This window comes from Gobius niger, assembly GCF_951799975.1.
Source record: "Gobius niger genome assembly, chromosome: 18".
NCBI classification, from domain to species: domain Eukaryota; kingdom Metazoa; phylum Chordata; class Actinopteri; order Gobiiformes; family Gobiidae; genus Gobius; species Gobius niger.
The window spans coordinates 24,505,616-24,521,997 of NC_136869.1; the positions used below are offsets into that span (position 1 = coordinate 24,505,616).

The following is a 16,382-nucleotide window of genomic DNA, read 5'->3' on the forward strand; positions in this document are numbered from 1 at the left end:
GAATGGTCCAATTCCTCTTTATAGATTCATCCTGATCGTTGTGTCTGATCTGCAACTACAGAGAAGCAGTTATTGCTTCACTTACTTATTTCACGCTGTTGGGAATAACTCTGTTTTTTCTGTAAAGTATCTTGATAAACTTGTGAATAAATGTTTCTATTGATGACAGCACATTGTCCAGGCCCTGAGGCAACAAAACAGCCCCACACCGTGATCCTCCTGCTCCAGACTTCACAGTGAGGAGAGGGTTTTGATGTCGACGTGCTGTTCCACGTCGACATCAACGTGGAGGAACGTGGAGGAACGTGGAGGAACATCTCTCAAAGTACATTTAAATACACCATCCAGGAGCGGAAAGAGCTTGGCATCACTGCAAACCTACTAAGACCCGGCCGTCCTCCTGAACTTACTGACCGAGCGAGTACAGCACTGACCAGAGCTGTTACCAAGAAGCCTATGATGATAAACCGTTTTCTGTTTGCCAGAAGCCACATGGGGGCTTCTGGCAAACAGCGGGACTTCAGATATTGTCACTGAAAATAACAGCAATTTAGGCCATTGCTGTGCATTGAATATCTTATTTTGACCAAAACGTATAATTTGTTTCTCATATTTATATCAGTTCTGTTATCTCTACATTTGAATGTTTTTCCCTGCCCCAAGTCTGCTAAAATAGATGGTAACTTTCCCTTCGATGCCGGCTCTTTAGAAACTCTAGCTTCTTTGTTGGTGATAGTTTTTTTCTGGGCTTGCTGTGTCTGTTTTTGTGTGTGGAACAGCAGCTTCTGTGTAAGTCAAAGCTCCCGGCAGGCCTCAATAAAGTGAACTGAAGTGAACAGATCTCCAGCTCGTGCGTCGCTCTGTTTCATGTTCACGAGCGGCTCCACGGTGCAGCTTTTGAAATCAGCCTTTTGTCATGTCCTCCTGTTTCCTTTTGTTCAAGGTGATTCGAATTATTGCACGACTTCTGTAAATCCGACACAATCTCTCATTGGCTCCGCTCTGCTCGACATCGATCAGCCCAACGCTCCTCGTCAGTTTTCATGTCGCCGCATCGTAATGAACCGCGCGGTGACCTGACTTACTCCTGGTACAAAACAGAAAGTTTTGTGGGTTTTCTTTCCCCCCTCGTCTGCTTCAAAGCGGCGAGAAGAGAAAGTCAATACCTGTAAGGAGACTAGGTATTTACCAAGCAAGGAATGGCATAACAAGCCCGTTGCAATCACTTGCATCATGGCGAATTACACTGTCAATTGTACTGGCGGAGCTGCGAGGGGCGCAGAGGAGGGCGGCGGGAGTGCAGAGAGTCGGATAGCTTTTAGCGCTAATGAAAAATGTGCGCCTCAGCTTCTAGGATTTACTCTGTCGACAGAAAGGATCCCGCGTTCGGGTGAATGGAGGAGTTCATTTTTTTCCCTTCAAAATACGCCGGCTCTGGGGGGAAAACAATCATGAATTAGTAATGTAACCTCAGGTCAACAACTTAATAACTGCAGCAGTTGTTTCAGAATAGTGTCGAAAATATTGTCTGGGTTTAAAAAATGAATAAAATGAGCTGGCAGTTTCTTTACCATCTCGTCCAGGATGATTGCGGCCGGCAGATTGTGGTCTTCCTCTCGCCTCCACTGCACGTCTGCGTGGGAACCTTTCCTGGAAATTGTCTGCTTGTGGGATTGTAAAGTAATGATGTTATCGCTCTACTTCCAGGTCCAATGGAGCTCTAGTCTTAGAACAAGGCAATGAGATCCGAGGCACACAAAATCAGCTATGAGTGAAATTTATTAAACGTCAGCGCGTTTCGACTCGCTACTGAGTCCTCGTCAGGGCAGGTACTCAGGATCCTGCAGAGCACCACATCGCTCACACTTCTGTTGGATCCGGCGAGCGCTCCTACAGGTTGTTTGCATTCTCGGAGCTCTAGTATTATTCACTATAATGGGTTTCAGCTATTTTATCCTGATTTTAGCCAATTACAGGCTCTTTATAAAGATCTGATCACACAGAAATATAATAATAATAAAGCATTGGTTTTATATAGCGCTTTTCTGGACACTCAAAGACGCTTTACATTGAACTATTCGTTCACTCCAGACTCTGTGGTGGTAAGCTACTACTGTAGCTACAGCTGCCCTGGGGTAGACTGACGGAAGCGAGGCAACAAGTCTGCGCCATCGGCCCCTCCGACCACCACCATCACTCATTCACTACATTCGCCAGGTTCCCTGGTGTCTCCCAAACAGGCTCCCATCCAAGTCCTGCCAGGCCCTTCCCTGCTGAGCTTCCAAGGTCTGACGGGATTGGGCAGAGTAAAGGCAGTATGGCCATTTATTTTCAACATACACAATGAAGGCTTATTTTAAATATAAAAACATTCTAACTTTTCCTGGAAAAAATGTGAGCTATATAATTCTGATTCTGTGTAAAAATGTTTGGCCTTTTATCTGCTGTTATTTCAGCAGAAGATGTCTCTGAAACAACATATCTTTGCAGAACCCTTCTCATGTCGGTGCCTCTTTATTCTCCATCATATATGCTCTCCTCATGTGGTACCTTCATGGTGACTGGGGGACAGTTTTTTGATGGTTTGTGAGACATTTTCACCTTGACACTGTGTTTCCGTTAGTGACGTGCGGGGCGGAGCAGGCTTTGGAGCAGTAATGAACGACTCGTTGGGTTAAGGTCAACATTGCTTCTTGCAATGTTTAAAGTGTTGAATAATGTGTGTGTAATAGATGATCATAAAATGCCAGAGAAATGTCATTACTGTATGTCTCCTTTAAACTGTCATGGTTGTAAAATACTTCAAGGTAGCCCAGGTTCACCCATGATCACAGTCTTTTCTTTTTGTTTTGCATTCCTTTAGTTGTTTGACAAAGCACTTTGAGAGTGGCATCTTCACGTTTCCGAACAGTAAGTTCAAATGAAATCACCATGTTCCTCTAAACTTAAAAGCTTGAACACGCCGTTGACTGTTTTTTCCCCCTCCATATACCCCCTGCTGCGTTCCACAACGAGATAATCATATTTCCTGTACACAGCGCACACTTTGAACTTGGGCGCGTGCGGCGGGTCAGGCCATTTACACGGCCGCCTCGCACCGCTCGCACGTGTCGCCCGTTTGAACTCTCCCTTAACAACGCTTCTTTGACGGGCTGCCGCGATCGTCGGGTTACGGACGCGGTTTTACCTCCACCGCAGCCGATAGCGCGGCCGCCAGTCATCAAACACGCCTCGCTGGAGCTTTGTCTCGGTCGGGCCTTTCAACTACAAAGCCCTCATCAAAAGAACGTATGAATAAAAGAACATTCTCTTATCTGCTCCCCCTGCATTTTCTCTCTTCATATCTTACAGTTGCTGGGTTCTGCACTTCCTCGTGTTTAAGAGGTAAGCGTTTCTTCGGCATCGGTGAGGAGGTTGCTCGCTATTTTTTCCTGCCTTTGCCTTTTGGACTTTCCAGAGCTAGAAGTAGTAGTAGAACTAGGTTGCATTCATGTCATACTCTTTGTCAGGAGTCAATGTTTGGACGACGAGCTACGTTTACACCCTTTCAAACAGAGAAAAGCTTCTTTGAGAGCGAAAGAGGTCGGGTGTAAAGGGTTGACACCAGAAAAGGAACTGTTCGATTTGACTGATGGCCAAATGAGTGATCTGTTGAAGAAATCATCCGCCTTCTGCCGAATGCAACTGCTGTGCAAACTTAAACACATTCATGACATGAACTCTACGTATCCCGCGAAAAAGCTGCACATTTCACTTAACACATTGAGTGTCGCGCTGTTGTTGGGAATTAGCTGGTGAGTGCCAACAATCCAGACCATTTTTCATGATATTTGTAGTGCCATAGCATATTCTATGTTATAGCTATGGACACATGATGTGGCTCGTCTGAAAGACGAGAATCTAAGTTTTCCGTATATGAAAACACTTTAATTCTATGTCTAATGACTGATTTTTTCCTAGATTCGGAGACAATGCGGGGTTTTGTGCAACACTCTCCTTTCTGATTCACTCCTCTCTCCTCTCTGGATGGACACTAACGTTATGGGAAGAGGATTAATGCCTAAATATCGCCGATTCAAGTCAATTTTCAACGACAACATTGATGACACGTTTTGAAACACCGCGTGTTATCGATTGCTTATCAATTTATCTCGTGTGCATTTAAACAGGCTGGTTCTCGGATTGAAGACTTTAACAGGATGTTTCTCAGCCGTCCTTGGACTGATTTTGACCATTTAAAAATTGAGAGAAATGTTAAAATTTGTACATGGGAAGCTACTCTGCTTTGAGTGAAAGAGAAGTGTCGGGTTTACAGCTGTTCGCAACACCAGCTCCCTCAGACTAAAAAAAACAACAACAAGCTTGAGGTGCCTTTTCTGTTCCTGACCTGGCAGTGGCTAGATAGAAAGTAAAGGCAGGTGCATATTAATGTTTTTAGGATCAAACCAAGAATGAAGGAAAACGTCATCAAAGTTGATATATAAGATCTCAACTGGTTGGTTTGTTTCAGTGGGTCGCAGCGCTTTGAGAGAGAATTAATGATTTGTAAATAGTTTTTGATTCTTGATGCAACAGAACTCAGTGAGTAAAAACAATATGATATAGGGGTTTTCATTTGTATGTTATATTTTTTGACCAACACTTTGCTTAATAATGGCGAACGCTCAAAGTCCCATCAGCTGACTGTCCTGTGATGTGACGTTCACGACCGACCGGCTCTATTGAACGGTTCGAACCGGATCTCGATTGCGAAAAGCGACGGATCTTTTTTTTCAGTCAATTTTTTCCCAGAACTCCTTCAAACGAACGAACGAACACAAGAATCAGCCCAACAACGGAGCAGGCCACACGAGTAAAAGCTATTTGCTCTAATGTCAAAGCTAAATGCACTAAAAATGATTTGTCTGACGCTTACAGCCTCTTTGTATGAGTTGTGGCACAATCCATCCATCCATCCATCCATTTTCTTCCACTTGTCCGTTGACGGGTCGTGGGAGCAGCTGTTGGAGCTGCCCAAATCACATTGCACCTGCCCCTTATGGCTCCTCCTGCAGGTGGTGGGTCCACAGAAGGACGGCCTCACCGTTCAAACCGGGCCTGTTGGTCTCTCATAAGGGGCTTCTGAACCGCTCTTTGTCTGACCCGTCAACTAGGACCTGTTTGCCTTGGGAGACCCTACCAGGGGCACGAACCCCCCGACAACATAGCCCCCAGGATCATTCAGGTGCTCAAACCCCTCCACCATGTTAAGGTGACGGTTCCAGGAGGGGAGAGTTGGGACACAAGATTTTTTCAATTATATCAAAAAAGTGTGCTTTTATCGACCACGTCTTGGTCATTCTGAGTTATCAGGCTGCTGTTATTGAAATTGTATATTAAATAGAGCCAGTCTTTGAAATGAATGGATCCCAAAGACTAATTGAGACTTGTATTTTTACTGTATTTTAATCAAATCCTCGAACTGATTTGTTTTGTTGTAAACAAAGCACAAATGGCCTCCTTAAATTACTATTCTTTATACATTTCAAATTGTCATATTTTGATGTTAATATATTCCTACATTACACCCCACAACCCCGAATGAGTTTGGTGCCGCTGATATATTTTAGTTTGGGTTGCAGCTTGTAATGTTTGGTTGAATATGTGTCCTGGAGCCACACCTGTAGAACCACAGCTCTAGAACGTTTTAAGGCATCTATCAAACCAAACATCATTCAAAGGGCAAGATGCAAATCCAAGGGTCTTTGGACTTTCGCTGTCACACATTATCAGCCCTGTATGTCTTTTTATTTATTTGGCTTACACTGTAAACCCGAACAGTGTTTAAGGCCATTAGTTACAGAGTGAAGGAAATCAGAACCAGCAAAAATGTTAATTCATCTCAACATTTTTAAGTCAAAGGGGGCGTTTATAAGTAAGTGAAGGTTTATGTCCACTCAGATTAAGACAGGGGTGTCCAAAGTGCGGCCCGGGGGCCAAATGCGGCCCTCAGACCAATTTTTGGTGGCCCTCTGCCTTTTTGCTGAATCGGGACACATCATCAGAGATAGTCCTTTTTATTTGAAATGTAGTAATTCCACACAATTCTAACCTAACAACTAACCTTTTACTGTGAGACAGAGCTGGCATGAAGGTTTTGAGCAGAAATTAAGGTGTGGGGCACAATTTAAACCTCTGCTAGTTAAAGGTTTTGCGACACTAACCACCTATGGCCCTTCACCCTGTGTACGCTTCAGTATGCGGCCCCACAGGAAAAAAGTTTGGACACCCTGGATTAAGACTTAAGGTTTAAAGTTAGCTCATGAACCGCTCCTTTTTTTTTAGCTTAGTTGAACTTTAAAGGTGCATCATGCAACTTTTATGTTGGAAAAAAAAAGTTTATATTTTGGCGTATTTGACCTTGTAGTGATTTGATTTCTGGTGGTTGTATCAATGGTCAGCATGGCCCCTTTACTTTCCATCTCAGTGGTTTCTAGGACGCTCCGGGATCAATTGTTGGGAAGGTTTTCACTGCTGACGGTGGCTCTCACCAGAAAACCTACAAAACAAGTGATCCCGGAGCGCTGTAGAGACCACTGTGATGGAAAGTAAAGGCGTCATGCTGACCACTCATACAGCCGCTGGGTCACTACAAGGTTAAATACACACAAATATCAACTTTTTTTTTTTGCTTTAAAATGATCGGTTCTTTCACTTTAAAGTTAGTCCAATCAGACGCGCGTTGTTTTCCCCCGAATTAGAAAAAAACAATAAAGGAAAACCATAGTCTCTTAATTAACATATTGTAAATTTATTTAATGTCAGCAAAAAGGATAAAAACATCTGCACAATTCTGCTCCCTCAAAATAAATAACAACTATTGGTTGCACGTGTCGACGACCAATCGTAACGAAAACATCTGAAGCTGAAAAATGAAGTGAAAAATATCGGCACGACATGATTATCATACAGAGAGTCCTTTAACCATCGATAGACAAACCATTAACGTCACATGTTCATTTGTGTATGACACTACACGCCGCACTCTGCAAACTACAGAAGCAAAAAGTCATTTACAGTCACGCGGCCGCTTCGCCCCGGGGAAAGGCCCGTCACGTCAGAAACAAATGATTATATTTTTCTACAGTCTATTTGCCATTAATCTGGCAATCATTGTTGTTCTGACCTTCAGCGGAGCATGACTCGACCCACGTCCCGCACAAAGCATTACAAGTGAGTCCTGACATTTCGTAGCAAAGAAATCATACGGTGGCCTTGGCGTTGGAAAGTGAAAAAAAAAAGAAAAAAACTAAGAAGAGACACTCACGTCTTGAAAATGTATCGTTAGGAAAGTAGTCATCGCTTTGTCTTTCGCGGCCGCCATTTACGCTGTCTCAACCCATCGCATATTTAGGACAAAGACCGAAAATGAATGTTTAGTTGCACTTTCCGAGCGTAGTCCTTGAGTAATGAGGCTCCGTGTTGAAATGTTTATGGCACAACACTCTCGCCGAAATCATCCCCGTCAAAGGAAAACGCAGAAGAAGAGATCATTAACATATAAACCGTCGCTCGTCGGAACAGTCAAGTGATTAGCCGTTTGAGACGCGGCGCTTTGATGGCAAACTTTAGTCCTTCTATCCCCCCCCACCCTCACCCCCTTTCGCCCGAGAACAAAGATAGCAAAAGAACGCACCATAAGCGAGATGCGAGGACAGGTGCCTTCCCTTTTCCTTATTCCCAAGAAAAAAAAACCAAAAAAAATCTTTGACACAAATTCATTCAGCAGTCAAGGCTTCGGCCCCAAAGCCCGTTTTTTTCCCCCTGGAACCTTTAATGTCTTTCGCGCTCCCAAGGTTTCCTCCCAAGTTGAGCCACTTTTTGAAGTCCGTGTCAAACTCGCCATGGCACGCTTTTTGAGAAGAAGAGGAAAAAAAAAAAATTCCATACGGGGAGGTAAACAAACCGAAAGCTTTGAAGTCCGAGTCCTTTCCTTTCAATATCTCTTGTGTTGTCTTTGAATCTTCCCCTCCGATGCTCTAAGGCAGACAAAACCCTTCTCCGTCAACAATAAATTATCATCTTTTTTTTTTTTTGGAACATCTTTCACCAGGAGTCCGAGGAGCGTCGAGATACAAAGACTTGGCTATGAGAAAACCCGACTGGCCCCTTCGCTGTTGCCGTACAGGTCGGCCAGCTTTTTGAAGCGTGGCCCCCAGTTGCTGAGATAGTCATAGTTCTGATCCGAGTCCGTGCTCAGCGACTCCAGCGAGCTCAAGGACTCGGCCACCGATCCGCTCCCTTCGAACGCGTACGTCTGCAAGGAGTCGTACGGCGGGGCGGAAGGGTCCACGTCGGCGTCCTTGAGGCGGTCCCAGATGAACTCTCGGAAAACCACGTTGTCCGGGAGGGTCTTGTAAGGGGGCCGGGCGGCGGAGGCGTAGTGGAAGAACGTCGGCGTGTCCGGGGTGACGTCCCGGCGGACGCTGGGGTCCCGCATGACGTTGAGGTTGCGCAGCGTGACCATGTCGAAGGCCTCGGTGTCCTCCTCGCCCCCGCCCTCGTCGTCGTAGCGCACGATGTTCTCCCGGATGTCCCGCTCCTCCTCCAGGATGAGAGGCACCTTCCGACGGCGGCGCATCATCACGATCAGCAGAACCATCACTGTGCAGAAGAGGGAGAGACAACAGTTAGGAGAGTGGGTCAGTTTAAAAATGATGATGGAGGAGTAGGGCTGGGTATCGTTCCTTTATTCTGGAAACCACTATTTTAACAATACCTGCTGTACCTGTGGATTATCGAAAGAAGACATCTCATTCAAGGAGCCTCTCTTTGACTGGTGGGGCATCCATGAAAAGGACAAAGTTCCCCTGGACTTTGACATGTATTTAAATGACTCGGTCAGGCGATTGGTGGCCCCTGCACTCAGAACACCCACAGCTGAACACTCCTGGTTGCTTTCACACCCCATGCATTACATTGCGTCCATTTGGGCCCGAACATTCCTATGGCACCCTTCACCCAGGCTTGCAAACGTCGAAACACAGACTGATTTATACTCGTATTACACTGCATCTGACAGCTATGACAGAGATTGTCCTGTGTGTGGTGGGCCCTCTGAGGACCTCAACCATCTCTTTGTCGCTCCACCCTTTCTGGACCCGGCTGCAGGACCACCTCGACATGGAGACTGTCCTGGAGATTGCCAAAACTGGCTGCCCGGTCCTGATAAGGAGTCTCTCCTCTTTGGACCCTCCATCAGCTGCTCTTGAACCAATGATTTATTTGTTTTGTGTCCTGCCCTGGTGTGTCTCACATCCCTTGCATTTCATTCATTCTCAGAGGGTGTGTCCATGAGTTGTTTAGGTGAAGTTGTTAATTCTCTGAGTGGCAGGTGATCTGACGCTGAGGCCAAAGCCTGCAATGCACCGCTTTCTCACACCAAATTAGCCCTAACCCGTTGTGGCGTGGTCCAGTGGTGAAGTTGCAGACACTGAAAGCCATTCTCGCACCTGGAGGAGGTGGGTTCAAATCCCCATCCAGATACGTAGCTCAGTCTCTGCCACTTCAGGCAGAATCTACATCATCTCAGCGCCAGTTCACTTGGACCACTCGACCCCTTGTACTCCTCCGTTTGGCTCATTTACCAAGGATGCACCTGTGGATCCTCCGCTGCCTCGGAGAGCTGATATTACCCATGATGCACTGCAACCTTGTTTTTTGTCCTTCCCCTTTCTCCCAAAACTTTATATTTGTTTGTACTCACTATAAAAAGTTTTGTTCCATTGTATGCAAAAAAGTCACTGTAATGATACAATCATTGGCAGAAGTGTTGTAAGAAGGTAAAGATGTCAAAATGAGGTTTATATAAAGTTAAACTTCATGAAAGGCCTAATGAATAGGCTTATTTATTGGGAAATTAGGCCTATGGTTGCAATTGTAGGCTATGAGCGATAACCTGCACCTTCTAAACATATTTCATATTTGTATTATATTATATTTTATTCAGGCCAAAATGTTCAAATAGTAAGACATTCAACAGCTTTATAAACAGCTGCTTGGCCTCTGGCCTCTTTAATTCAAGAAACAGTTGCTTTTGTAAGCATAGATTGACATTTTATCATATGAATTGACACGTGACATGATGTAGCTGCTCACTCCGGAGGCCGTTCCAATTGAGCTCAAATATGGCGGTGAGAGGACACTCGGGCCCAACACCGAGGGAGTCAACAAAGTGGACAAACGGGGGAAAGATCCTTGCATTTGAGAAACGGCCACCATCTCTCTTTCATCTTAACAAGGTTGTATGGCTCATAAAATATTTCAGACAATGATTTAAAGCTCACTGTCCCTTTGTGAGATTTGAGCTCAGAACCTTTAAACCACAAAGCTGCACCAACCAAGTGTTTTACCAACTGAGCTACTGTTTTCTATGACTGGAAATAAAGTTAAATAACACACTTTGTGAGAGAGACAACACAACCTTGTAACTGAGTGCTCTACCAACTGAGCTACTGTGTGTTCAAACTGCCACACTCTACATCGAATTCATCTGCACAAAAGGACATACCAACTTCTGCACTAACTACAATAATATAATAAGTGTGTATGTTTCGATGGTACAGTGGGTAAGGCGGTGCTATAAGACTCCAGGTTCGAGGCCAGTGTGAGTGCTTGTCCTCTGAGGTGCAGAGTTATTGTGATCATACTTTGATAAGGATGAAAAAAAAGTCCTCAAAACTAAAACCATCGTCACTTTTGGAGCTTTGAATCTTTGAATGTGTGCTGTGGGTATTGCTTCTTCACGCTCCGCATACAATTTGAAATGATGAGCCTCATAACATGCAAAGTCACACACCATCATGCAAAGGGGAAACAAACTGCAACTGAAACGGTTTACATCAGAGCAGAGAAAAGCCGCGTTGTGATGAATTCTACATACTGCTGTCCTTAGTTAATGCATTAATTAGCCGGTGACTTGAAATACACAGAGCTTGTTTGCTCATTATAACGGGCAAACAAGCTCTGTTGGATTTTTTCTCATTTACACAAAGCGAGTTTTCTTGAGACTTTACTGCTTTACAATCCATTCATGTGCAGTGCAGTCCTTTTGCTGCATCCAGCGCCATGATGACTTGAAATTCAATATTTCCAAAATTGAAAAACAAAGAAATTTAGTTAAAGACTCAAGTACATTTATTTGGTTTTGCATTTGTGGGTACCTCAGCATTGCCCTATATGCTGGTGGTTTTATGTTTTTTTTTTTTTTTTTACAGTTATTTGGTAACAAGAGGTCTATATTTGACCTGAAGCATTTTTATCATCGTCTTTCCCAGTATATCGCTACGGTGGGTCATGTTTGAATCTTTCTGAGCCAGTGCAGCTGTGGAGTTTATAAAGTGTTGTTTATTGAACACAGCAACAGTTTGACTTCATTGAACGTCAGCACATCACCCCAGTCCTTATTTCGTTGCATTGGCTTCCAGTTTCTTTTAGAATTGATTTTAAAATCCTTCTTTTTGTTTTCAAAGCCCTCAATGGTCTTGCCCCTTCATACTTGTCTGAACTTTTAACTATTCGTGACTCGGGCAGATCCTTGAGTTCGTCAAACCAGCTCCTGCTGGAAGTGCCCAGGACCAAGTACAAGCACTGGGGTGATCGGTCCTTTTCAGTAGCTGGACCCAGACTCTGGAACAAGCTGCCCCCTGATATGCACCATCACTGATTTTGGCCTTTTTAAATCCAGTTTTAAGTTCAAGTTTCAAGTTTAATGGTTTTGTATAGCCCAATATCACAACAGAAGTCGCCTCACAGGGCTGCACCGAACATTAAGGCAATAAAACAGAGCAATAAATATGACAATTAAAAGTTCAGGTGAATCCAGGCCAATATAATGTCCAATAGGAGGTGGCGACGAGCGGCGTGGGCGTCCCCCGTCCTCAGACTCTCCAGCACGGCAAGGAAAAACTCAAAAACCCGGCAGGAGAAAAGAGAAACCTTGGGGAGAACCACAGAAGCAGACGGGCCAAGACTGCAGACCGTCCAGTCTTCAGATTCCAGAGTGCAGGGTTCCTCCAGGCTCAAGATGCATTTATTCAGAATGGCTTTTAACATTAAGTAGCACGGCGACACTTTTAGTACATTTAATCTGTTTAATTGTTTGGTTGTATGAATGTTTTTAATGGATTCTATGTGGTTTTATTGTAAAGCACTTTGGTCGCCTTGAGTGTTGTAAAGGGCTCTATAAATAAAATTTGAAGTCACTCAGATGATTAGGATTATGCATGTTTAAACAATCATTCAGGTCAGTGGGTCAGGAGAATATGAGCATTTTATGTCTTGCGATTGTATGGGTGATGTAGTGTTTTTTTGGTGATGTAACTTCCCCTGTTGTTTCCCGTGCTGAGTGAGAATGGTTGCATTGTCCGACCCCCTAGTTAGGGTTAGGGTTAGGGTTAGGCCAACCCCCTAACCCTACCCCCTAGTATCTCTGTATCAGCTGCACTTTATTAACTCTTCTTCTTGAACGCCGACTGTAACAAGTGAATTTCTCCTTTGTGAGATCAATAAAGGTTTATCTTATCTTATCTTATCTTAGTTCATAAGGGCACAGGGGCTATGGTTGACATTATCACGTGATGGAGGAATAGGGGCAAGGATCAGGACCCAGGACCCAGGAGCAAGAGATCAAGAAGTAAGGAGAGCATTTCCTAGAAACGTATGACCTCAAGAGGAGATTTCTGCTACAAATAGTCACTGGGGAAGATTCAAGAGATCACTCAAAGGTGCGTGAGCGGGTCAAAACACAGCTCTTGTCTGTTTTTAATGAGAGAACACTAGAAACACTAGAAGCAAGAACCTGTTTCAACTAAGCCAGGCCACACTTATCATCTTTCCGGTTGAATAAATTGCTTGTGAATGAGTGAAATGCAACTCAGATATTCATCAAACTTCCACTGTTCTAACATGGTTCAAAGCTCAAAAAGTCCATCTACATGCTCATTTGAATGTTCTTTTCCTTCATGACATCTGGAAGCAAATCAACTGACTGTCTTCTGCGAGTAATCGTTATGCAACACGCAAACAGTACCTACATTTAGCTTCGTGACTCGCCCCAAACTTGCACCGTTTCAGAGGGTTTTTTTTTTGCCGCTTCGAGATCTTTCTGAACCCCGGCCCCAGCTCCCATCGCCTCCCCCATACATTATATCTGAAAATAACTCTACGCCCAAGCAAACTGGCAAATGTCTAATGATCCTCTATCCATCAACGTCAAGCCGCTGCCAGTGAAATATCGCACTCCGGGCCCCATATATTTTTTCTCTCGCTTTGCGGTATCCGGGCAGGGCACCCACGGAGAGCGGGACCCAGCCAGCGCCCCGACTCCGACACTCCGCGGCGTCTAATAAGAGAGCAGTGGGGGGAAGGTTGTGGGAGATGAATGGGGAGCCCTCGGTTTTCTTCTCCACGAAGTAAAGTTGGAAGATTTTGTCAGGTCACACAAACCGATTTCAGAAGAAGAAAAAAAAAGTTGAGGGAATGTTTGAAGGTTTCTTGGACCATCTGCTCACACGTTGACATCAAGTCTTCTTCAAAACACGTGTGGAATTGATCTCCAAAGCTCGAGACACGTGGGTCCCCTTCGTGATTCATGAAGTAATAAGAAAACAACAACTTTGCTTTAATTGATTGTCCCTCTTAAAACTGCTTCTTGTCCTACATTTGGCTGGTAACGATTTGGTCACCCTTACCTGATGTCCTCATTTTCCTGGACTTGTCCTCATTTTTATCCCCATGGGGCATTTCTTAGTTTATTTACCAGCCAACAACTCTCTTCATTTTGGCAGGATTTCTGGCTCATCGCTGAACAGATTTACGCCACGAGTTCCGTTGTCTCTAAATAAAGTTTCCAACGAACTGAGAAGAGGCTTGTAACAGGGTGATGCATGGGTCTAACTCTTCCCTCATTTTTAAATTCGGCAAAAATTCCGTATTTGTGATGCCACACACACGCGTAGCACGATCTCACCATTTCTCTCGAAGTCTGTCATCATCATAAATCAAATGCGTGGCAAAATGTTCGAACATCTTGATAAAAAGTTTGTCAAGGGAACAACAATGAAGGCGTGATACATTGTTGTAAGCCCACGCCTTTTTAGTTACCAAATGTATTGTTGAGAGAATTACAAAATCCATTTAATTTGTTCACAATAATTGCTTATGACCTGATTAGGGATGCACCGATCTCATACTGGTATTGGTTATCGGAGCCGATACTTGAAAAAACATGTTATAGGGTGTCGGCTACAAGTATCTGATACTGAACCGATACCAGTTTTGGCTCTCAGCGCCTTAAAAACACAACTTTTACCACCTAAATCTAAGTGAATATGGGCATGCTGTATGTCATTGTAAAGCCAAGAACCTGAGTTAATTTTAACCTTTGCAGACGTGCAAAATTCTGCAGTTAGCAATAGCATGCTTATTAAGTTAGTGGAAGCATGCTAATGCTAATGAAAACAAATCAAAGCTGGGACAGAAACTATGTTAGAAATACCTATAGCCTAAAAAAATAAAACTGCTGAAGGCAAGTGTATGTATTTTAGTTAAAGAATTATCTACATATTTCTAATAATCAGATCACTTAATGTGAGTTAAGTTTGTAGTCATACCACCTTTGCTATGGCAACATAGCAAAGGCGGTATGACTTTTGCTATGTGGCCACACCGCCTGAGATCTGAGTCTCTCAAAAGCTAAGCAGGGAAGGGCCTGGTCGGTACTTGGATGGGAGACCGTTTGGTAGTGAGTGACTGAGTGTTTGGTGGTGGTCGGAGGGGCCGATGGAGCAAACTGGTTGACTTGCTTCGGTCAGTCTACCCCAGGGAAGCTGTGGCTACAATAGCTGAATAATGCAATGTAAAGCGTCTTTGAGTGTCCAGAAAAGTGCAATATAAAGCTGATGCATTGTTATTATTATTGAGTTGTTTGTGTGACCTTAAGCCTGGCGTATACCCAGGGATATTGTAATCCTTGTTAAGTGTTTACCCAAGAGTTTATCCATAGGTATAATTGATAATTGATCAATAAAATATGACTTTATTGATCTTACAAATGGAGAAAAGACAATCAAATTTCTCACTCAGAGAAAGCCACTTTTAAGAACACATCTTGGTATCAGTAAATATCGGATATTGGCAGACACTCGGACCCCAGCATCGGTATCGGTAGCAAAAAAGCTGGATCGGTGCATCTCTAGACCTGACCCTCTGACCAGATAAAGCTCCATCCCCCAGAAGGGCCCGACCGCAGGTTGGAAACCACAGCGGTCGATCAAACTGCCTTGCTTGCACATGGGGGGAGTGCTTTCCGCCACAACCAATAACTTTAAGCCCCCGGTCGCGCTTCCAGACGGGATGCCAAACATTTTTAAGCCGAGCAGTGTTGCCTCTGATTGTAGCAAGGTCCACTCTTTGGAAATTCCATCCAGTCCAATGGCACCAAAGTGAATTACAAAGTGGCGCACGGAGATGGGAATATTCTCCGGGCCTTTTCCAGAAGAGCTCTTTAAGGTTTAATGTCTAGAAAGGCAGTGGAAGACCGCCAGCATCCCAGTCAGAGGAGATGTGCTTGGAATACCAATAGGAATCGCTCGAAGTCTGTTTAGCCAAGCCGTATGGAGAAGAAAAATAAAAAAAATAATAATTAAGTGAAGGCTGGCCTATACCCTTCATAACACAATTACCGATCACGACGACTAAATGGAAAATAGCAATCAATGCGGCGCGGCATTGTTTTGTGCCGTAATCCGCTCTGTACAATCAATGGGGAACAAGGTGAGCGCTTTCGGTTGGCCTCGTGTTCCTGCAGCGCAGCGCTGAATATAATTTCTCATTTTGATTTTTTTCAATATTCCAGGGCCGAGCTGTTGTGGAGAATTACGCTCGTTTTCTCGTGTACGGCAATTTTCCAAAGAAATATTAATCACAGAGCATCGGTCGGTGTCATTGAAAATGTTTCAAGAGATGCTTGTCAGTACAATTTTTTTTTTCTTCTTTTAAACGAGAATTTGAAAAAGTGTAATTGCTAGAAAGAAAGAAAAAAAGGAGTTCACTTGCGACTCTTTTTAGACTCTGTGTAAGTAAAGAAGGTTCCAGGAGATAGGAAATGCCGGAGAAGTCTTCTTCCTCTTGATGACCTTTCCCACACATACAACTCAGTCGGTTGTGTTCACCCGACATCACAACATTCTAAAGAGCCTATTGTTAAAAATTGGGCGGGAAGGCAACTGAAAATTCCATGCTAAGTGTCAAAATGCAGATTACTAGTCTTAGTTTATTGCTGATGTATTTGTAGTTCCTAGGGCAATCCATAAGAAACAAAAACTGTCACAAAGTTCAAAGCC

At 44.0% G+C, this 16,382-nt stretch overlaps 1 protein-coding gene across 1 annotated transcript in view; it reads right to left on the reverse strand.

Moving 5' to 3' along the window:
* Positions 1-6,840: 6,840 nt before the first annotated feature.
* The window catches only part of LOC306977553 (cadherin-7-like), a 368,395-nt gene continuing 358,853 nt past the window's right edge, over positions 6,841-16,382 (reverse strand). Inside the window, exon 11 of the mRNA XM_079575930.1 lies at positions 6,841-8,643. Within this exon, the coding sequence (XP_079432056.1) occupies positions 8,126-8,643 (518 nt within the window). The 3' untranslated portion in view covers positions 6,841-8,125. The remainder of the gene's footprint in view (positions 8,644-16,382) is intronic.